We start from the raw sequence: 22,911 nt of genomic DNA on the forward strand, positions 1-22,911 counted from the left end.
CACACTTTCAAGTACAACATCTCATGATAAATATTTAAGTATTTTAAAATGAAAATAGAAAATGCTAGTGGCCAGACCTGCCAGAAGTTAGCTTAAATCTGAGTACTTTTTTAAATTCAACACAAAAAGAAACCTGGATCCAAGATCAATAATGAACTTGACATGAAGATCTGATTTTTTCTTTCCCCTCCAGTTTACATTGTACCCTGCTCCCTTCTCATCCCTGGCCACTGCCACCTCAGGGAACCACAAAGCAGAAGGTGCCACTACTCTACCAGAAACTCCCGAGTTTGCCTCACTTTGTACATTCGAATTGGTCCACTGCACTTAGGCTTGCCCTGGTCCCTGAGCACACATAAGTCACTGCAGTAATCACCAGTAAATGAAAGTTTAACACCTGCGTGATGCAGAGTTCAAAAGGCAAAAGAACCTGTGGGGGGAAGAGGATTATGAGCAGCTAAGAAACATAGTTTAGGGTACACAGCAGAGTTAAGTACGGCATTTTACTAATCCATGGAGAAGGACAGCTTTGGAGATCAATTAAATCAGTGGCTGAAAGAAGCTGAGGTACCCTTATTTTAAGTACGCTACTTTGAGAACACTCTCAGACTCCTCTCTAGTCACCTACGTGACATGCAATGCGTGACCTGCTATCCAAAGCACACCAACCAGGATAACTTTGCAGACTTGCTGAAAACCCAGAATGAACACAACACCCTCCCATCCCCATTACCCTGTAGGGCACTGTTAGGGATCCCCAAAGAAATGAAGCTCCAACAACACACATGGATGTCATGACACTCCCATGGCTGGCAAGATTATATAAAGGACTAAGCACTGTTTTCCCCTGCCCAGTATGAAGAGATGATCCAATATTCTTAGTACACTTCTAATACCTTTTCCTCTACTTTATCTCCCTTACAGGAATCATTCTGTTTGCAGATCCTAAAAACATCCAGAATAGCATCATTACACAAAGAACAAGGAAGCCTCCAACCCAAGCTCCACACATCTACAGGATGATCTCTGTAATGACACAAGGAAACTATGGACAAATTTAAGCAGAATACCTAAAAAAAAAAAGCCTGAAGCCAGAGGAGCTGTGCTCTAAGTGCACAAGTCTCTAACGTTTAGCTTGAGTGTACAGCCACTGTCCTCTAGAGTAGCAGTCCAGCAGTGCAGGACTACAGCAGGCACAGCAGAAAACTCAGTTGTGGGTCAGGAGCATATGGAATACTTTGAAAGGCGCTTCACACAGAGGAAGATATCACTGAAAAGACAAAAAATTCAGCCCATTTACAGCTGAAGTTCAGTAAGAATACCACACTGACTACTCTAGAGAGCCTTAGTCCTGGCAAACGTCCAGGTCAGGAAACGACAGCCACTCCAAAGCAATTTTGAATGGCTAGAATTGGAGGAGCTCCTACCCCACTGCACACAACTGCTTTGATCTCTGTGTGTCCATAGCAGAGACAGCTGCCATTTCTTAGCAGCAATGGGCCAAAATACTTAGGTGGTTGGAGCCTGATTCTCCAGCAGTTCTACACCAGTAGAACTACCTGTCCTTATGGAGGAGATGTCAGTTTACAGCAGCACAACTGAGAAGGGAGAATCAGAAGGTCACGTTAAATGTTTAGGAGGAAGTGGAGGTTATAGGCCATGTTCAGCTTCACTGAAAATGTATCCAAGCTCTGGCTAGAAGGACAGGGACTGTGAGGGAGGAAAAGCTTTAAAGCTTTAGACACAAAAGTGCATAGGGAATGTATATGGGTGAAATATGGGCTCTTGCAAATAAAACAGAAATCATAGAGCTCCCCAAAGCAGACTTTCCTAGAAACCAGATATTATCTTTTTGATACTCGCCTTCATTAGACAGCAAGTAATAAAACCTATTAGTGAAAAATTCATCTCCCCTGCCCCTTGCCCTGGCCCACCCCCACCACATGCCCTCCTGCTCTGATCCTCTCTCTCTTCTAGGATGGCTGCGATTTGTTCTGAGAAGCGACAGGTTTATAGGTTAGCCGACACCTTCTCTCTGTGGAATTTTAATTAACTTCTCTCATCGTCAATATGTTAAGGAGCAGGGTTCCCATTATACGAGGTCAGCAGCGTGTTTCAGGCCCTGCTATATCAGCCGTCAAATTGAAGAATTAATGACGTGGCTAATTGGCTCTAATTCTCCACACCCCCCTCCCTAAAATATGGAGGGGTGAGGGGGGTGCAGTATGGTGGGCTAGTGGGAGAGGCTGGTACAGTCCACAGTCTCATAAAAAAATGAGAGTGTACAATTGAAGCCCACTTGTTCATGGGGTAGCTGTTTCACCAGCTCCAATTTATCACCCTGCAGGGAGGAAAGGGGGGGTGGGAAGTCTGAGGGTAAATATTGTGACAGAGAGTGTGCACAAGCGTGCACACCAAGGAGAGGGGAACACTGTCCTGACAAGAGGCTACAGCACTAGGTCATCACTTAGGAGTAGGAAGCAGAATGCCACTGGCCTCGAACCAGCCACAGTGTCTGAGCTAGAGCCTGTCTGCCAGTAAAGGGACCCTTGCAGCAGAGAAGAGAGCAAAAGGCTTCTATCTCACATCTTGCAGCGGCACTAATGCATGTGGCACATCTTCAAAAACACTAATTGTCTCAAACACTTGGTGCAAAGGAACGAGGCAACAGCAAAAACATAGCAAGTCTGGAGTGTCATTTCCCTGATAAAGCCATTAGCTCCATACCATCAGTTTCTGCTGATTGCAAAACAAGCCTGGAAATCTAACAAGGACAGCAGCTGCGGACAGCATTTTGGTTTTGCACAAGCCTAAAATTCAGTTGTTGCAGACATCACATGATCAACAACAGCAGCTCTTCCTCCCTTCTTCCTTGAAGTATGCTGAGGAAGAACCTCTTTTGCATGCAGACCAGTTTAACAGGGAACTAAAAAGACAGATCATTGCTGGTTGGTGTAAGATTTTAACAGTGAGAGTTTCTCAGGTTTTCACTTCCACAAGAACAGGAGCACTTCGAAGAACACCCTGGAAGACACTGTTATGTATTGCACTTGTCTCTCATGCTGAAGCTGCACTTGTAGCATTATGCCTGCCCCAGAAGCACAGAGCTACAGGCAACAGAGGCTGGAAAACCACATCCCTGAACTCCATCTCTGCCAGTTCAACATGTTCCAAAGAAACTGAGCTCTAACCACTACATGCAGTTCCCAAGCAGGGACCTTTTTGCTCAGCATCTCTTCTGCCAGAGAATGAGAATACAAGTTGGCATCTTTTCAGCACAGAAAATCTCAAGAGGATCCAGCTCACTGTTTCTAATTAGCAAGTCAGTGTTCCTTTGTCAAGAAAGAACAAACAGGTCCCACCTGAGGCACTAAGAAGAACCTTAGTTCACAGCCTCTTTATCAGGGGATCACTCAGCTGGTATAGGAAATAAAGACCACATGCTCTTCCCTGAGCTCCTGCTGCAGGCAGGATCAGCCTCCACACAAATCAGGTCCCTGATCTGTCACATTGATGCCTCAGAAAGATTTGTGGACACATAGCCTATCCAACTCCTTCACTTCTCTCTGCTGAAAATTGGGAATGAAGAGATCTGTTACCTTAATAATGGGCTGATAGCAATGGACCAGACTCGATCCTCTGTCTGCACTGTATGTAGACACTGACCAACTCTGCCCGTGGACAAGGACCAAACCTAAAGAGAAAGATGCATGTTATGCCACGTTACCCAAAACTGCAGAAGATAGAATGCATGCTGCTAATGTTGTCCCTGAAGAGGTGCCCAAACTGCCATGCTGACCTTCCTGGAGAGCCTCTCTCTGAATTCCAATTACTTATTTTGGGGAAGCAGAGCCTTCAGTTGCTGGCAGAAACAAGCACTTGAAGTCACACAAAGATTTAGCTCATAAGTATGACCTTCCACTCCACTGGTAACAGAGAGAGCATCCCCATCACCACTTGTTCTCTAAGCACTCAACACAAACTCCTCATCTTCTGTAGTTAAACAAATGACAACTAGGATTTGCTCAAATCTGTTCTCTTGAACAGTGTGAGAAGAGTTAGTAGCATCCCTGAAAATTTTCCATTAATATTAACTATAAAGTTAATCATTCACCAGCCTGTAAAATAATCTTCTTTTATAAGACCCCACTTAAGACCAAGTTTTTCAAGTGTACCCCAGGCTGTTTTCAATCTGGCTGCCCTTGCTCACTGACAATATGAGGGAATTCCTTCCATCCCCCAACAGTGCAAATATGCACATCTCCTTCCACCAGTCCACCCCTTTGTTTCTGGGCTCTAATAAAGGCCCCAAAATTCTAGCTGGGGCCTCTGCCAGTGGCCCTCATTTTCTCCACCTTGCCATCATTCCTGGCCCACAGGACCCAAGCCCCCCTCAGTTGTCTGTAACCAACCCCCAATGTTTTGCTTCAAGACTTCAAAGCGCGGAGTGCCCTATTTGTTTGTTTGTTGATAATGCCCAGGATTGCAGGCTATTCTTGTCAGCAGGGAATTTAGCACCTAGTGTCAGCAAAAGCAGCAGAAAAGCTTAACTCCTTTAAGGCATCCCTATCTCCTACAGGTTAAAAATATTGCTCAGAGCACACTATCTTCTGCCTATCACACAGGAATGTACATTAGCAGCTCTTCAGGGCTTAGTCCTAATCAACACTCAGCAGAGCCCTCAATAGCTTAGACACTTAGAGACCCTTTAAAAGGTTGGTAGGGATTCCCTTCCACCCTCCAAGAGTCTCATTCTTGCAAACAAGACAGCCTACAAAAGAGATGATAAAAAATAAGAGGTGAACATCCCCAGAGTATATGCTGTGGGGAGCACTGGGTGGGCAAGATCTCACACTAGCTCTAAGAAAAACAGCTTGAAATTCCCCTCTGGGCTTCAGGAATTTGTTCTCAAGGTCGGGGATGTCTGTCCTCCAGCTGTCAGAGAAGTAGCAAGAAGGCTCTCTCCCAGAAAAGTGGATCTACAGACCAGAAAGGAGCAGCACCGCTAAAGTGTGAGACAAAGCAGCATCAAAGTCTTACTCCCAGGAGGCAAACAGCAACCCCAAAATTGCCTTTTGCATCTGAACATTGCTTGCTTTATTTGGAAGTGATTTTACTCAGGAGTACATCCATAAAGAGGGACCAACAAAAATAAATCAGATTATGCTGCTTCACACACTTCCTATAAAACCTCGAAAAAGACATTTAAGTCTTTCCTTGCTTCAACTTCCCCGTCTTGAAAAACAGGAATTAGCTGGTTTTCCTCTTACCTCCATGAATGCTCTATGATATAAACAAGTGACCAAGTGTGTCTATCAGCCTACCCAGAGCAAAAGCCAACATATAACATTCAACACACAGCAACCACTTCCAACAATGAAACAAGTGGTTGTGAAGATACTACAGGTACTGCATCATGCTAGCAGGATTAGGGTGAAACATCTGTGTAGAGCTTCCTAAACTGATCACACAGAGCTGATTACAGCTCAGAGGAACAACTCTCCAGGTCCACACAGGAACAAAGCATTGCCAACCAGATCCAGAAGGACAAAAATCAACAAGGTCCGGCACCGAAAAGAAATAGTCGAAAATTACATGACAGGACCCAGTGACACCAGCTAGAAGAAAAAAATGGGAGCTAACAATACTCATAGTTGAACTTCATTCCTGGCTTGCAAACCAAGAACCAATAGAAAAGAAAAAAAATAACAAAAAACCCCACACACAAATAAATGAACCACAAAATTAGTAAATAACCATAAATTTGGAAAAAATATCATCCTGTCCTTACAGAGATTGAATATATAACAGAGAACATGTTAAACCACATTGCAATGTTAAATCACAAAACAAGGATGGGTTTGAGATCCATACAGAGAATTTCACACTAACTGGCATGCATCTCCACTACAGTGTAGACAGATGTACGGGGAAAGAAGTAAAATATCAGCTGCTGGCTTCTGCACTTCCAAGTTTAAGCCAGCAGCTGATGCTGTAAATTACTGCCAAATCTCTCTCTAACAAGCCTGGCACAGCAAGCATCTTTTCACAGACATGAGCCAAGATAATCAGCATTCCTCCTGCAAGGAGTACAGGGCTCACAAGGGTTCTGCTGACACTTAAATATACACGGCACAAGACCTCTGAAGTCACCTCTACAGCAGCACCTGCAGCTGCTGAAACATTCCCTGCTCACCTTCGCTGTTCGGTCCCGGGAGCCACTGACAATGAGGCCACCTTGGAAGTCCACACAGTTCACCTCCTGCTCATGAGCAGAGAACTTGACGCTGTAGGAGCCATGGATCTTGTGAAGGACAATACTCCCATCTCTGAAAAACAAATCCACAGGCAGAGAAGCTGTATGCCTTGGACATGCACCTTCCACTTCCATGTTTTGGAGTGCTACAAAAAGACCAGGACTGGTCTCTGAGAGCAGCTGAAATTCATGCAGCATTATTAATCCTCCACTCCTCACACATCACCTGTTCTCTTGCAATTCCACATCTGACCAGATAAAGCCTGATCTGATGCACATGAAAATTTTCCTGGCTATCCTTCCACCCTTCACTTTGTGTTAAACTGCAGAAACTATAGCAAAGCAGCCATTCTTCCTCCTACTGCTTTGAGCTTGCCAGAATCCTGCCTGCATGCTGAATGGGTGGAGTAAGGGAACAAGTGAGAGGACATTCAAACCCATGTCCAAGCCTCAGCTTTTCATTCATTTCAGAGCAACTGTGCAGGGTGCTGTGCTTTAAATTAACTACACAGACATTTAGACCTTTTTCAACCAACACAGTTACTGGAATTTTAAATACAAGCCTTCATTTTCATCTGAATTTTGGTCTACAGTTCACAGGGTAGAGTCCCACAATACGCAGGGCAGACAACCATGCTTATCTCTCCCAATTCTGTGCTTAACTGTCGTGTATATTTTTAAAGTTTTAGCTATGAATGAAAGTCCTGTCACTTGCTGTAACTGTAAAAGGCCTGTCAAATGCAAAATTAATTGGAGAAGTGTGGGTGTGCTGGAAGCCTTGGCAGTTTTTCTCCTCTCCACAATTATATCAGTGGGTCTAATGAACACACACTTGTCTCTAGAAAACTTTCTGCAGCACTGCAGTCCCAGCCAAACAGCAGTACTGATTATTATAACAGTCTAGTTACCCTGGCTCTAACAGGGAAAGAAATGAAACTTGGACAGCAGTCAGGTTTGCCTGATCAGTCAATCACTATTCAACAATCCTGTGGACATCAACACAAGTTTACAAGAGCAAAGGACACTTTATAAGGCCAACAGTCTGAGTCTCAGCTTCTTCACTGCTGGAGGAGAAGCTTCTTCAGGCCAGAACCAAAATTCTAAGAGAGGAAGCAGCAGCAGCTGACCACAGCCAAGCATGAGGACACTGCATAGCAAAACTGGCCCCTCTGCTCTGGGCTGGAGTTACACAGAATCTTTCCAACGTGATTGGCAAAACCCTTGGGCTCCTTCATTCACCCAACTTACCCCCCTCCACTGACAATGTGGGAGTTGACAAGAACAAAGCGACACACGTCCTCCTGGTGGCCAGAGAAGATGGCTTGAGGGTGACGCTGCAAACCTGTCCCCTCTGCACACAGGTGGTAGGCCTGGATGTTCTCTGCTTGAGACAGGTAGAGGTACTCGCCATCCAGCTCCATCCAAGGCATCAAACTGCAAATAGACAGCAGGTTGGGGGTGTGCAGGAGTGGGGAGAAGTAAACAAAACAACCTCACACAGAAGAAGAAAAAAAAAATCCATACGCAAACATGTCAACAAAAACAAATGCCTGCTCAAGAAAAGTGAAGTTGGAGCAGAAGGACACATGCAAAAGCAGGGCTTAATACAGCAGCACAGTTACAAGTGAAGCTTCTCCAGCAACATAAAAAGCAGATTACATTACTGGCATTTTTCTAACCAAGAGCTGAGGAAAAGGAAGCATGGAACCTCCAAAAGAGAAGATGGCCAAAAGTCTAGTGAGCATAGACAGGAAATACTTAAGGGCCCCTGAACCTGCACATGAGCTCTGTACTTTTTAAGAAACTAGACTCTGGTGTTGGTGAGCTATGCTGAGCATTTCTCTGTTCCACACACCTCTAAGCAGGAGAGCATGTCACCAAAATACCACAGATCTTCCTACAGACAGTCAGTCACCTGCCTCCTGCACGGTGAGGCTCCCCAAGAACTTTATGGTCATCATACAGAGGAGGTATTTTACTACATTCACACCTCTTCCCCTGCTGAACCACAAGCTATAAAGCAAGCTCGATTTCCCTTGCCCATCTTTTAGAAGAGCCCATACACCCTTTCTGCCCACTGCTTTATGTGGGACAGTGGCAGGTATGTATGGACAGGTTCCAGGCCAAGAGCAGTGGAGTCAAAAAAACTATGCCAAAGTACTTTGAAGATTGATGTTACATATGGAAAATATGCTTTACTTTCTGGGAGACCAAGAAAGGAGAAGACACTCAAGCAATATCTGAATCAAGTCTGCCATCTCAAGAAATTTAAATAAAACTTGAAAAAAAATCAAAACACAGAAGAAAATAGGCTACAATACACACTTAGGCAGTGAGATCACTGCGATATAGCAAGGCTACATACAAAGACACATGGGACTCATGTCCTATGGGGCATGGATGTGTGAAATTGTCTCTGTTCTGCAGTCAGTGCCAAGTGCACCAACGTCCATGGAAACACCGAGCAAATCCAGCACCTTTCTACAGAGCAGCCTTTCAGTTTTCAAACTATTCAGGAACAAATGATTTTGAAAGCAGTGGGGCTTCTCATAAAAACCTGTCTTCCTCTTTTTTTCAGATCATTTATCTTCAGAGGTCATGATTTTCTGTGTCATCAGTCATTACACACAGCCGAATCTCGTAACATCACAATGAACAACTAGAAACAAGCAAGAGGACAAGATTGCTCATTAGACAGAAGGTTCCTGCTTGCCTGTATTCATCTAAAGTAACAGGCTTTTAATCACATGGACAAAGTAGTTGAGTTTACAATATTCATCTGGGACTTGATCATATACATGGAAAAAGTAAGAGGCATCTTTAGAGCAGGAGCTTTGGGTTTAGGCAGGCTTTGATTTCCCCCTCCTTCCTCCACTCCTACGCAGTCCTCTAAAAGCAAGTGAATATCCAGCTTACCTAGACGACAGCCAGTTTCTGTGGCTCTCCTTTTGCAGAAGTTCAGCTTTTTACCTTTTTCTATGGCTTTTTCATAAGGAGAAGTAACAAATCTGAAGCAGGATAAATGAAAATTAGGGGATGCCATTTGGATGGTGGCCTCATTAAATCAGTCCTTGCCTTTTCACTTGGGAAGCTGGTTTAGTAATGATCTCTAATATCCACAGAGCCTGTCTTCACAGATGGTTGCAAGCACTTCAAAGGCAGGTATACAACCTGCACCAAAACCCACTCTGCTCATTACAGCTGTTCCCAGCACTTTAGACAAGAAGTGGCACAGCACAAAAGGCATGAAAGCTCAGTAGAAGGTCCCTGTTCTTCAGCAACTAACAAACCATAGTTTTTCTCATTTTTCCTTCATCTGATGATGTGCAGGCTGAAAATTTAGATGTGCAGCTCAGACAAGAGACTTATCTTATGCTTTGCAAGCCAAGTATACCTTTGCAAACAAGACTTTAACAACAAGCTCCTATCATTAATGTCAAATATACTCTTTTTTTAAAGTGAAGAAGCAAAAGGCAGACAAATGGCAATTCGCATTTTAGATTTGTACATCCCACTCAAGGTCCAGGACAAACCAAGGGAGACAAATGGAGCATTTTAAGGGGACACCTAAGTCCACATCTGGGATCCAGGTGAGCTCATTGTGAGAGCAGGACAAAAGATTGCTCATGGTATATTGCAGTAGACATGAATGCAACAGTTAGAAATCTGTAGTAAATGTGACTAGAACAGTACAGACCAGAACAAAGAAACATTCAAATTACTAAAAAAGAAACTACTGACAGTTAGCATGAATCCCTAGGGCAAGGCAGCGACTCCAGTTACCCCAAACCCAGCTAGCCAGCAGCAGCCAAAATAAGCCAGCAACAATCCATGGAGCACAAAGAGCAGGAAACATCCCATTTCAGGGCACGAGCACAAACCCAAGGCCCCACAGCAGTTGTCACATAACAAAGAAGAAGAGAAAGAAGCCACTTGCTTGCATTTCCATTTCAGGACTGTGTCCCTCCGGCAGCGTCCGTGCCTCCAGTTCTGAGATACCTTCACCCTTTCCTTCACTGGAATGCCAGCAGCTCTGCAGACAGAGGAGGAGAGATGAGATTAGCAACCAGAACTGACGCCTTCTGGACAACAAATGCACTCAAGATAGCCACAGGTAAGTTCTCACCCTGGTTCCACAATGGTGAACTGACACACTCTGATGGTGCCAGAGCCACACTACAGTGAGCACATTCATGAGAGCTGACAAGAAAGGAACACTGACAAGAGTGGGGCATTACCAGCAAGGAAAGCCACCTCTGATGATCACAAACCTTAAATATGATCAAGACTTGACCAAGTATACTGAATGCAGCACGGTTCAGACAAAAGGTAATCCAAACAAGATGACACAGAAAGAAACCACCAGAAGAACCAGAGATACAGGACATCACCCTTTTAATAGGGACTGACAAGAGCCATTTAAGACAAGGACAACACTACACAAGAACAGACGGAGGAAACACTACTCAGGACAGTTTCACTAGTTTCAGAACACTGAAACAAGAAGCCAGAGAGTGTCTATCCAGAAAGACTAGTAAAGAAACTGTTCCAGAGTCTCATCTGTCCTACAATCACATAACCAGATACAATAATCAGAAATCAAGATGTGTACAAACCAAAGATAAAATACATTCATGAGTATAAACCATCCAATGCACACACACCCCAAGAAAAACTATCTTTCGCAGCAGCTTACCAAAGGACAGAGAATTCCAGCACATTGCTGGAAAATTCTCTCTTTACAGTCAGACAAAACTACTAAAAGAGAGACTATAGCTCATACAGCTCATATAGCTGTTGCTGGATTACAAATCAAAGTTATTGGAATGAGCTGAGACAAACCAAGATCAACACTCTTCAAGATGTGACAAAAAGTAGGTACCACAGAGACCTGGGACCAAGGTCTCCTTAGAGTCTACATGAATACATCCAGTTCAAGCAGCTGTTCAACACCTATTTTGTTTTCATGATCCAGAGTTGACTAAAGACAGGAGGAAAGGCAGCTTTAGCTCTCATCTTTCTCATATCATAAATTTAATTATTCATTATCCTTGCTGGAGCTGCTCAGGTAGAAAAGATCAGAAAACTACAAAGAAGAAACTCCAGAATTTATCCTCTGTAACTGGGGGTTATGAACCACTTACTATAAGTTTATAAAAGAGTTTATCCCACTTTCATGCATTCATGTATTTCTCAACAGCCAACACTTCCAGATGCATAGGGAGAAGGGAAGATCCTTGAGAGATGGAAACTGGTGCCTCATCAGAATCAGTTTCCTCCTTCCACCCCTATAGTCTCATCAATCCACTTCCCAAAAGTAGCATTTTTGGGTACTCTGTCATTTTTAAAACAAAGATTAGCTCCCTGTAAATAAACATCTCTTGTGGTTGTTAATGGGTGTAGGAATCTCTAACCTGGCCCTGGGGTCTGGCCAGATTCTTATTTTCCCAGCCTTCCTTCCATAGCCTCAGGCTCCTTTTTTTTCTGCTCAACCTTCCCTCCTCTTTTCTATGCTTTCCGGCACTTAGTCACCATTATAATTTGACTGCATTCCTGGGCATGAGACCCATTTTAAACAAAAACAGAAACCACACACAGAAAAGCTTTTCATCCTCTAGAAAGCTTTGCAACTTTACGTTTATGATCAGTAGAGCCACACCAATTAAAACTGAACTTAAAAACCTACAGGCTCCTTATTTTTCATAGCCATTTGAAAACAAACAAACAAAACCAAAATAGAGTTAGACTAGGCTGCAGGAAGAGGAATTCCCTTTTTAAAGGGAGCACTTGCAAGAGCTGATGAGGCCAGATAGTGCCTGAGATGAGGAATGCACAGTACTGAAAAGTCAGGTCAGGTCCACTCTCATCATTGCTTATTACTCTCCCAGACAGAGTTCAGGCTCTCCGCCTACATCCAATTCCATTCATTACTCCAAAGCACTTCTCCTCCGTACAGTGAACCCTCAGTTAAGTTCTCCCCACATACAGATTTTAAGTCACCAGCTTGCACAGTGATGGAAAACACACTCATGCCACATCCCCCTCCCAACACATGCTGGCCCAACCAGACATTCTGAGCTAAATGCATAAACCCTACCAAGTTTAGATGTAATTTCCAAGGCTCTGAAAAAGGTGACTCCAAGGTCAAAAAAGCAACCTCCATCTTACCCTGCTGGTCCCTTTTCTAGCGAGGCTTGACCCTCCTGCTGCTGAAAATGGAAGTTCTCTCCAAGAGTCACACGTTGGCTCAGCCAGTGAATCCCAGCTCACTATTGCGCTTACTCCTGTAACACACACCTCGTTCTTTCCCACATATCAACAGTTCTTGTCTGGAGGGGATGAGGGTTGGATGGAGAGACTGACATATGAGAGACTGATATGGGGGAGGTCTGATGGGATTTGGGAAGGGGGTGGTGATGGTGCTGTTTTGTCTTTTTTTGTTTTACTCTTAATAGCTATATTTTCCATCCAGCATTCCTCCTCCATATAGCAACTCTGGATCCAGCCAATTTAAACATCTTGAAATTATCCTCCTTTTATATCCCAGGCATTTTATTTATTCAAAATAGATGCAAGAAAAGGGACAGAACACATGGAGAAAGATGATGTAGAAACTGGACTGATACATCCTTCCCCTTTGCCAATTATGGGGCAGCAAAGATTGAAATGCAGTGTTGGTAAGAGACATTCAATCCCTTATACCAGAAGTTAAATCGAGCCCAGTTATGGAATCAAGTGCTGAGATACAATTTGATCATTTGATTTGCTTCCTCAACAGCACCCCCCAGAGAAATTCCCAGAATACATAAAAAAATGTGATGAGTACCACTGCAATGCATGATAACAATTCTCAAATCTTAGAAAGTTAAAAAGGGCATCCCTATATAAACTTAACAAACTGATTAAAAAGCTCCTTTTCTCCCCTACAAGAGCCTATTTTGTTTCAGTCATGATCAACACACTTTCTACACTTGCAAACTTTTAAGAATTTTTCCATGATGACCTGAGGTAATCAACAGACATCGCACATCTGCACTGAGTGGTTGACTTAACTAGGTGCCTCTTACTTCAGCAACTGTGTTGAACATCCAAAGATTCAGGAGACCAAAGCACCTTATGAAGCCAAATGCTATATAAAATGCTCTGGAGGGAACACTATCCACTGGCCAATGAATATCTTGATCTTTCTTAGTATACAATCCAGAAAAATACTGAGCCACATGCTTAAAATTTCAGCACATGCTTAAGTGAAATCTCAGTGAAATCAAGATCTTGGCATTTGTGTTCCCAGAGAAGCCCAACAGTGAACTTCAAGACTGTTGAAGGCTGACTCACTGGGGAAGGACTGCTTTTTTAGCAGGACCTACACAGGCCTGCATCAAAAAGCAACTTAGGTACAGTCCAGCATCCTAGAAGGATGCCAGGAAACACAGGATGAAGGAACCAGTGAACACTGATTATGAAAACACAATGAAATTCAAGCAAAATGTTCTCAAAGCCCTTTAGAGTGCATCATTTTACACCTCTGCTAGGGCTTCACAATTACCAATATTTGATAAAGTTACATTACTCAGGACATACAAGGCTGTCTTTGTTATTATCTAATTACCACCAAAAAGCACTCTATCAGGATCCCAAATCATAGTGCAATACGTGTTTCCAATTGCATGCACTCCTGATGGAGGCTCCCTTTACAAAGGCTTTGTTATACCAAGAAAGAGAAGGTGAACATTTCTTACAGCCTGAAAGAGAGCTCCAAGAGAAAAGTCATCCCAAGCAACCCATTATAAAGGGTTTTTCATTTCCCCCTTCCTACCTCTCCCCACCCTACAAGAAAGCTAGAAGTATTTTGCTCAAATTATGAATTTCCTCTCTTTCTTGGCAGAGTTACCAAAAGAAAAGTAATATTCCTTCTGGAGCCCACATCTCAGCTGCTGAAGTAAGAGACTGGAACTGTCCCCACACAGCATCACTGACCCAGGTGACCTCAGGTACCAAGGCAGTTGCTGGCCTGGGCCCCAAAAGAAAGCAATGAAAGAATCACTCAGCCAGGGCACATCACCTCCTAAAGCTTCACGTCCAACAGATCTTGCCTCCAGTAATCCCCTCCCCATCCAAAGTCCTTTGCCACCAGAAATGGTATTTCTGCAACAGCAAGAGCTTCTGTGCTATACTGCATCCCAGGGAGATTTCTGCTGGCTGTCCACAATTTCAGCATGTGCCAAAACAGTCGTGCCTGCAACAACACAGACTGTGTTACAGAAGATAACACCAACATGTCATACCGTGTATTTTCCCAGCTGCATGGGGCACCCTAATCCACCAAAGTCCTTCATGTTTTGCTACATTTTAAGTACTGAAGAGCTCATCTGGAAATGCAAGTCTGCAGAGACCTGCTGAGACTGAATTTCTTCTGTGGACAAAATCTGCTGTCTGCATAAAAGCTGTCACCAGCCTGCCTGAGGCCTGACTGGAAGGGTCATACAGAGAACAAACAGGTCACAGTGGCTAAGCCCCACTATCAACCTTGGCCCTGTGGCAAGGCTGGCTAACACAAGGACCAACTGCACTTATTTGTGTAGTCGGGACACACCTGTTGAGTGGCAGGGTCTCAGTGCAGTTACAAGTCACAGGCCACCAACAGCCAGCAAGAGGGAAAAGCTATTTATGTCAGGAACCCCTGCTGCTGTCCTCAACAAGTCAGCTAGCTTTCAAAATGTCTCTTCCAGGACAAAAATTCCAACTGAATTCCTTTAGCACATGACCCTTATTTAGCCTACTGCCATGTTCAGCCTGTCCTCTGTGCCCCCCTCTCCCTATGGGACATGGGTTCAAGTAACTCCTAGATGGAAGAGAGCTCTGCTGACTGTTCCTCACTGTTCTTGCTTCCTCTGCTGTGTCTGTGCCATCTCAGATGTTACCAGGCTGTCAACTGCTCCACCAAACAGCTCTTGTGAACAAGTCACCTCATGAAGAAGGCAGAGGCTGTCATAATACCCAGAGGTGCAAACAAATTTCTGTGCACACAGCAAGGACACACACTTTCACAAAGGCTTCCCAAAAAAACACCACCAACAAGATTGAGCCAGGCCACTCTGCCATCAGATGCCCTCCTACTTACAAATGACTGTCATGGGATATTGGCTAGAAACTCCAAGCAGGGTTTGGACCTTCTCAGGGAGTTGCGTAGGCGTTTTGGAGGTGAAATCTAGGTTTCTTCAAAAAATGCACTGCCCTGGAAAGATTATGAGAAAACCTGAAGCTGCTGAAAAGGTGCCATGTGCATCCTGATTTGAAAGAGTAGATTGTCAGGGTAGTACTCGGATAGAATTAAATAACCCATACCTAGTCCAACAGGGGTAACAGCAACAAACAAAGCACACATATTTTAAGCCCTGAACTACATAAAATTCTTCTTCCTCTTTGAACTTGTGAAGATCTTAAAGCAACGTAGGCAGGCCTCAAAGAACTCTTACAAACAACTTCACATTCCCAGAAAAAGCAGCAGTTTCAACGTTGTGGAGCTGTCCTGGCAGATCTGTCCTGCTCAGCACTAACAGTTTAAGACAGAGTAAGAATAAATGTAACAGCAGTTTATAAAAACCACTGACTTTTCCCACACAAAGCAAAAGCTGCATTCCCTCTTCCAAGTGTTTTCTGTTACTGCAAAATCCTCCCCAGAGTATTCCCCTCTGCATCATCTGCACCAGTTCATTGCCTTCTTCATTTCTGTCTTAAAGTAATGAAACTTTGTTTTTAAAACAAGTTTTAAAAGATGAAGGAAACTGAAGCAGTTTTACAAGCCTTCACACTCCCTCCCCCTCCAGTGGTGAAGGCTGAGGTCTCCTATGATTGCTGCAGTTTGCATTTGAATTTGACTTGCACAGATTGGCCATTTCCTGCTCCTGTAGGTGTATACATTTTTCCAAGACCTGGAGAAAACACAGTCTTTATTAACTCATCAAAATGCTTACACAAGCTCTTAAATACTCATAGATGATAAATCTGTCCATTAATGAATCTGCTTCACGGAACTGGAGAATATACCATGATGCTAGTGGGCAAGGCAGAACAGGAGACAGGGAAAGAGAAAACATGCAGTGGAACATTTCTGTATTTTGACATCTATTAACACATTACAAAGAGCAAATCGTCAAGCTATTTAGGTTCCAACTTTCAAGCTGTCCTCTAAAATTCCTTTGTAACAAAGAGGAAAAAAGTTTAGCCCTGCTGCAACTTTATTCCTTTCTTCCATGCCTTAAATAAAGAATCACCTTGCAACAAGCTCTTTGCTTCTCCGATTTCTCCAGTCCAAGGTGGTCCAGCAAGCAGGCCCTGGTTAAAGGCTTAAAGCACCCTCTGCTATTCCTGGCTCTGACACTGACCTGCTGCACAGAGGGCAGCTTGGTTGACATCTCCCTGCCTCTCCTTACTGTCCAGCCCTTGTTTACCCTGGCTATTTAGGCAGCAAGCTCGTCAGAGCAGAGATGGCTCTTGCTGGGCCTGTACAACAGCTGGCAAAACAGACACAGACTACAGGACACAACTGTAATATCACTACATCACCAAAACCCCCAAAGGCTTTGTGTTACTACTCAGCTACAGTTTAGCTGCAGAAAGTGTTGTTAAGCCTTTTCTGTGATATGCTGCCACGCATTCTTGAAACAAAAAATTCTCCTTGCACTTCACATCGTGAAGATGTGGCTCAACTTTTACTTCAGCTGCTCCTATGACTGAGTAAAGCAAAAATCTAAGCATAGGGACTCTCTTCTTACCATCCTCACAACAAGGTCTTGCAGCAGTACAGTTTATGCATAAAATTAATTTGTCTGTACAGAAAAAGTAACAACCTGATTTGGAAAGACCCACAGTTCAGATGCCAAGAAGCACATCTATCTAAAGCCACTCTGTACTTCCACAATAATGACACAATATTCTATTGAACACTTAGTTACTGTTGGTTCAACAAAGAAACAGCACATTTTTAACATTGAGAATGCGCTTTAAGAACTCTTCCAGGTCAGCCTCTACCATCCCTAACACACAGTGACTCAGGTGGATGTGAACCTAGTGATTGCCCTCTGCCAAAGGAATGAAGTGTACAGATACATCCATCAAAGCAAACTTCTTTCTTCCCCTGCAAGTGCAAATTGAATCCATGTCTTAAATACTTAACTCGGCTTACATCTGTGGCTCCCATTTGGCTGAATCTACCAAAAAGGGAAAATATGAGAGATTGTCAACGTTGCAAATATGCCTTTCAGCATAACAGCTAGTGTCTGGGCTTAAGTCCACATCTTCCTTTCATATCATTAGCAAATGAATTTAATATCATTTAAGAGCAAGCTTGTGTCCAGAGATAACCACAGCTGGCAGTTTTTAAAAGTATGTAGCCCGGATGAAATTTTTTAAAATTAAATAAAACCAATTTTTTTTTTTTACATTTACTACTATTTTTCGTCTCCATGCTTCTAACAGCTAGGGGCTTGCAACCAGTTTCTTAGCAATTTTACCTCTTCCCTATTTTGGCAGAAAGAAGTCTTACAAGCAAGCTGACTGTGCAAACTGTTTTTTCACATCCAAGATAAAGCTTGTTCCTTCTGATCCTCGTTGTTACAATTATCTGAAGATATAACCAACAGAAACAACATTTTAAAGAAATAGCGTCATTTTCAAGTTAATCACCTTTTTAAAAATGGGTTACTGGGGGCAGGGGTTAAGTTCCACAGCTATCTCCTTTAGGCTCAAATTTATTGCTATTTACAGAGCATTAACAGATGGCTTATCAAAAGCCACTTAACAGCAGAAATGATCAAACTACTCTGAGATGGATTTTTGTTTTAAACTGTAAATACTCCCTAGACTAGTTTTTAACTTATGCCAGCCTCCCAGGGACCATCAGTTTAAGACCTAATGTGAGAACCATGCACGTTATTTCATTAAGTCTATTAACCATAAACGGTTCCTGCCTTTGCTTTCTCAATTGCACACAGTATTGCACAGAAACTTCTCAAAAGTAAAAGCTAGTGTTCACCTCATGCAACATTAGACAGAACATGCAGTAGAAGCTTCAGCTCCTCAGTGAGCCAAGCCAAGCTTGACAAACTCAAGAATTACTCCATATCACTAGGAAAGCACAGTTTTCAAGAAGGTTCAGCTATCCATCATCTTCATCACCACTCTATTTACACAGTAATGTTTCAGCCTAAATACCTACTCAGCTCAAATTTAACCTTCAATGAGCAAGCTACCAAGTTCCTACACAGAATTGTTATTATGAAGGATGGTGTGCCCAGAAGCTTGCCTAAACTCGTTCCCCAACTTGTACTGATTACTCAAAAAAAAAAAAAAAAAATACAGTATCTCTCTGCAAATCTTACTCCTCAATTGCAAGAGCAACAATCTGGGAGATTGCTCTTGATCTTGGAGACATGCACAAGGAGCAAGCGCTACAGAAGAGACATGGCTAGTTAAAACCCTTGAGCTGCCACAGAGACTATTAAACTCTTCTTCAGCTAAGTACAAATTTTACAGCTGTACAACTCAACACATGCAGCCATACTGGTTCTTCTGCAGATGTTCAGATATCCAGACCTCCTGGTTCTTCAGTATGTCCTTGCTTTTTATGCTGCCAAACTGTCCACCCTACTTGGGTAAAACTCCTACAACTGCCCCCAGAACTCCACCCTGGGAAAACGAGTGTTTGTTTTTCAGGTTTTCTCCATAGGATTTGGTATGCTATATCAAGGAACTGGATACTGACTGAGCCTTCTATGAAGTTAAAAGTAATTAAAGGAATCATCCTCCAGGTATATCTCAAGGTTTCTTCATAACCACTTGTAATGTTACTTGGTGTGTCACCCATGATTGAACTCCCCAGGACCAAGGAAGTGCTGACCAGTGCTAAAAGCAGCTCTCAGTACTGGAGTTGTTTGAGGAAAACTTGAAAATAGGACACAGCACAAAAGTACATCCTAGAATTACTAAAAAAAAAACCCTGTTCATAGCAAATCCAACAGCACTGAAGTCCCTGTGAGTTCACGATACTCAAGCAGCCTTCCCTTCTCTGAAACCCTGTGACCTAGCAAATCTCTTCTGTAGCTGTTTATAGGCGTGCATTCCTCTGCAGGAGGAAGTGGTGGTCCTTACACACACTGCACCTGCTCTGCTGTACACCTGATCCCTCCTGCAACTGAAGGAACAGAGTATCACCTTATTCTTAATGAAAAATACAGAACTTCATTTCCTCAGGAGACAAAATCATATATCACAGTAGACAAGAGTCCAACGCACAGGCATTCCGCAGGGCTTATTCCTGCTGACTTCCAAGGGAACTGTGCTTAACTTCCAACCAGTGAACAATGAGTGGGTTGAAGTGCTGGCCTGAAAACCCAACACAGGGATTTTCAGCACCACCAAATTTCTGCTCCTACCAGCAGAAGCCATAGTTGTTTCTCTAAGGTCTATGCATTGATGAAACAGCAACATCAGACAACAAAATAGGGATCAAAACCTGCCATCCCTCTTTTGAATCATGTCACCACAGTGTTCGTGGAAATAATGCTGAGTCACTGAATGGCAAACAAGATCCATGCTGGCAGCTAAGGAGAAGCCATAGGAAGGGATTTGTAGATCCGAAGAACACAAACTTCTCTTTGGATCCTTAAACATGGAAGGAAAGCCCACTTTGTGGGGTTGCCTCCAAGTGGCATTTGGTACACAGCCAAATTTGAGAGAGCAAACTCTGGATCCTCACCAACCACTGCCAAGGCGCAAGCTCCAAAGGCACTTTGTCTAGAAAGATGCTGGTGTCATACACACTGCAAAGCCTAGAGGGCTTGACCCTATTCCTAACCTATGTTGTGCTGTTGAACTGGGGGAAAAATAAAGACCCCAGGGAAAAAACCTCAAACAATTCCTATTCACCAAATATTAAAACCCAGAAGCCATGAGAAGTCCAGGAGTCACCTTCTCTGTGCCAGTCATCACCATTTATATCAGCAAGCTGCTCTGTGAGAACCTAAGACACATGTTCCTGGGGGCCCACAAAAGCCTACACCTAAGAAAGCACTAAGCCCACTCTCCAGCCTTTTCCCAGGATGCTGTCACAGGCCCTGCTCCCTTGCAGCTTCTTCTCTGAGGTGTTTTCAAGACCATGGCAGAGATCACTGCTCAGAAGTGGGGAGGGCATGTGGGCATACAGGATCCACCCCGGCTGCAAACAGCAGCTCTGTCAGTCTCCTTGTGCTCCAGTCCTCCCTAAGGCTCAGTGTTTGGAGGGGTCTGGGGACCAAGAAGATGACAAAATTACAGAATTATTAGCGTTGGAAAAGACCTCTGGATATAATCTAGTCCAACCTCCCTGCGAAGGCAGGGTGACCGAGAGCAGGTCACACAGCCATGAGTCCAGGTGGGTTTTGAATGCCTCCGGAGGGAGACTCCATGCTCTCCCTCAGCAGCCCGTTCCAGCGCTTTGCCACCCACAGCCATGAAGTTCTTCCTCACGCTGAGGTGAAACTTTGTTTTAGTTTATGGACACTGCTGCTCATCCTGTTGCTGGCACCTGCCTTCGACATACTTATATGCATTGATGAGATTCTTCTCGGTTATGTCTAGACTGAACAGGCCTGGCGCCCATAGTCTCTCCCCAAAGGGAAGATGTTCCAGGCCCCTTATCATTCTTTGTGGCCTTCGCTGGACCCTCACCCATAGCTCCTTGTCTTTCTTGTATTGAGAAGGCCAGAACTGGACACAGCTCTCCAGACGTGGAGGGGGCCTCACGCTCCAGCACTCCCGCTGGGCCTGACAGTGGGACATCCCGCGAAGCCGCCGCCATCCCGGCCCGCTCCTCGCGGGGACAAGAGGCGCCTCCCCCAACGCCTCTGGGCAGCGCCGGGGCCGGGCCCCGCCGCCCCGGGGTGCGCCATCGGCCGCTCCCTGCCGGGGAGGCCCTTCCCGTGCCCTGACCGCCCCTCCTGGCGCAGGGAAAGGGCGGCGCAGCCGCGCCTCGGGAATGGCCCCGCGTCCCCCGCCCCTCGCGGCCCAGCGGCGGCCACGCCAGGAACGCGGCGCGGCCCTGGCAACCGGCTGGGCCGCGGCATCCCCGGCCTTTCCTGGCCGCCGCGGCCGCCGCCCCCCGCCCTTCCGCCGGGAAGGCCGCGCTTACAGGTCGGTGCCGAGCTGGGTGAAGCCGGAGTTGAGGCAGCCGCGGGCTATGCGCCTCCAGAGGACATCGCGGCTGCTGAGGAAGCGCAGGCGGCGGCAGACCTGGGCCAAGCGGCCCAAGGCCTGCGCGTCCAGGTAGGAGCAGATGAGGAGCAGCAGCTCCTCAGGTAAGGCCCAGAGCGGGGAGGAGGGGGAGGCGGCCCGGGATCCCCCCTCCGCCTGGGGGGATCGGGGGCTGCCCTTCCTCCCCATGGAGCAGCAGCTCCCGCCCCTCCTCCCCGGGAGCCGGAGCTGCTGCTGCCCGGGGGAGGCCAAGCCATGGACGGGGCAGCCGCTCCCCAGTCACATGGGGCAGGAACCGCTGCCTGTCACTGCCCCCTCCGGGGGAGGAGGCGGCTGCCGGGACCGGAGGGGGCACGGGCCGCCGAGCCCACCCTCGTTAGCGGATTAATTCATTAACGGGAGCCGCTGGGACTCCCCCTGTGCCACTTGCCCTCCCCCACAGCCCCTCGCCACGCCACGACCGGCTCACGGCTATGTATCTTCCGAGCTGGGATTAGCAACGTCACCTGATCCGAGTATTCATTAATAACATGAACAGTTAATGGTGGGGATGGTGATCCCAGGTAACCAGAACATCTGCCTCACCACCTGGAGCAACACCAGCTAGGTGCTGCACCCCTGCAAAGGAAGTTGAACAGCAAGGTGATTAATGCTCATTAATTATCCTTGACCAGGGTCAGGAGCGGCTGTCACCCACGAAGTGACAGCAGGGGTCATCTGGTGCTGCACAGCAGTTTTCAACACTCCCGGATTCCTGTGACACATAAAAGAAAGGGTCTTCCCCACGTAAGAGCTGGCCTTGGCACAATGGATTTAGGGCTGGCTTTTCACCAGCACCCCTCCTTGCAGTCCATTCCCCCCTCCAGAGCCACACAGAGTGGAGTCTGAAAAGTGCTCACAGTTCACACGTGTGTGTACACATACACAAGCACACCACCTCCAAAGAACAGTTCATAATAACTGAGTCATTGTTGCCATCCACAGGAGCCTGGAGTACTGACAACACAGAAGGATTCTGGTCCAAAATGGCAAAGTAGCTCCCCACAGACAGTAGAGCAGGAAAATATGAGTCTAGTGTTGTGCTATTCTTTCTTATACTACTTTCCACTCTACAGAAGCCTGAAATGCTGGAGAAATTTCTCCCTCAGAAAAAAAAAAAAAAAAGAAAAGAAAAAAAAAAAAGATAAATTATAAGAAGTTCATCATTTGCCTAGAATGCTTTGAACAGGTATCGCTTAGCCACCACAATCTACATCTCATTTTGCAGGGTGGAGTAGGATAATAAATTTCAGCATATAATGAGGTTACCATAGTATACAGGCCATTTGACAGTACTTGCATCCTGTTCCAGGAGGTCATCTTGTCTGTCTAATCTCAAGCTCCCAAATACTCCTATGAATAAATCACCAGGTCTGGAAGGCTCGTAT

At 45.0% G+C, this 22,911-nt stretch overlaps 1 protein-coding gene across 2 annotated transcripts in view; it reads right to left on the reverse strand.

Moving 5' to 3' along the window:
• FBXW4 (F-box and WD repeat domain containing 4) overlaps nt 1-21,748 on the reverse strand; it is a 59,499-nt gene extending 37,751 nt beyond the window's left edge. For both annotated transcript variants that reach the window (XM_066191050.1, XM_066191049.1), the window contains exons 1-5: nt 21,423-21,748; nt 10,194-10,289; nt 7,505-7,690; nt 6,197-6,329; nt 3,600-3,694 (exon numbers count right to left, since the gene is read on the reverse strand). In XM_066191050.1, coding sequence (XP_066047147.1) covers nt 3,600-3,694; nt 6,197-6,329; nt 7,505-7,690; nt 10,194-10,289; nt 21,423-21,673 — 761 coding nt within the window. In that variant the 5' untranslated portion in view covers nt 21,674-21,748. The remainder of the gene's footprint in view (nt 1-3,599; nt 3,695-6,196; nt 6,330-7,504; nt 7,691-10,193; nt 10,290-21,422) is intronic.
• Between the last annotated feature and the right edge of the window lie 1,163 nt (nt 21,749-22,911).

Source organism: Chamaea fasciata, unplaced genomic scaffold (assembly GCF_029207755.1).
Source record: "Chamaea fasciata isolate MVZ Bird 193981 ecotype frontalis unplaced genomic scaffold, bChaFas1.0.hap1 SCAF_9, whole genome shotgun sequence".
Classification (NCBI taxonomy): Eukaryota; Metazoa; Chordata; class Aves; order Passeriformes; family Sylviidae; genus Chamaea; species Chamaea fasciata.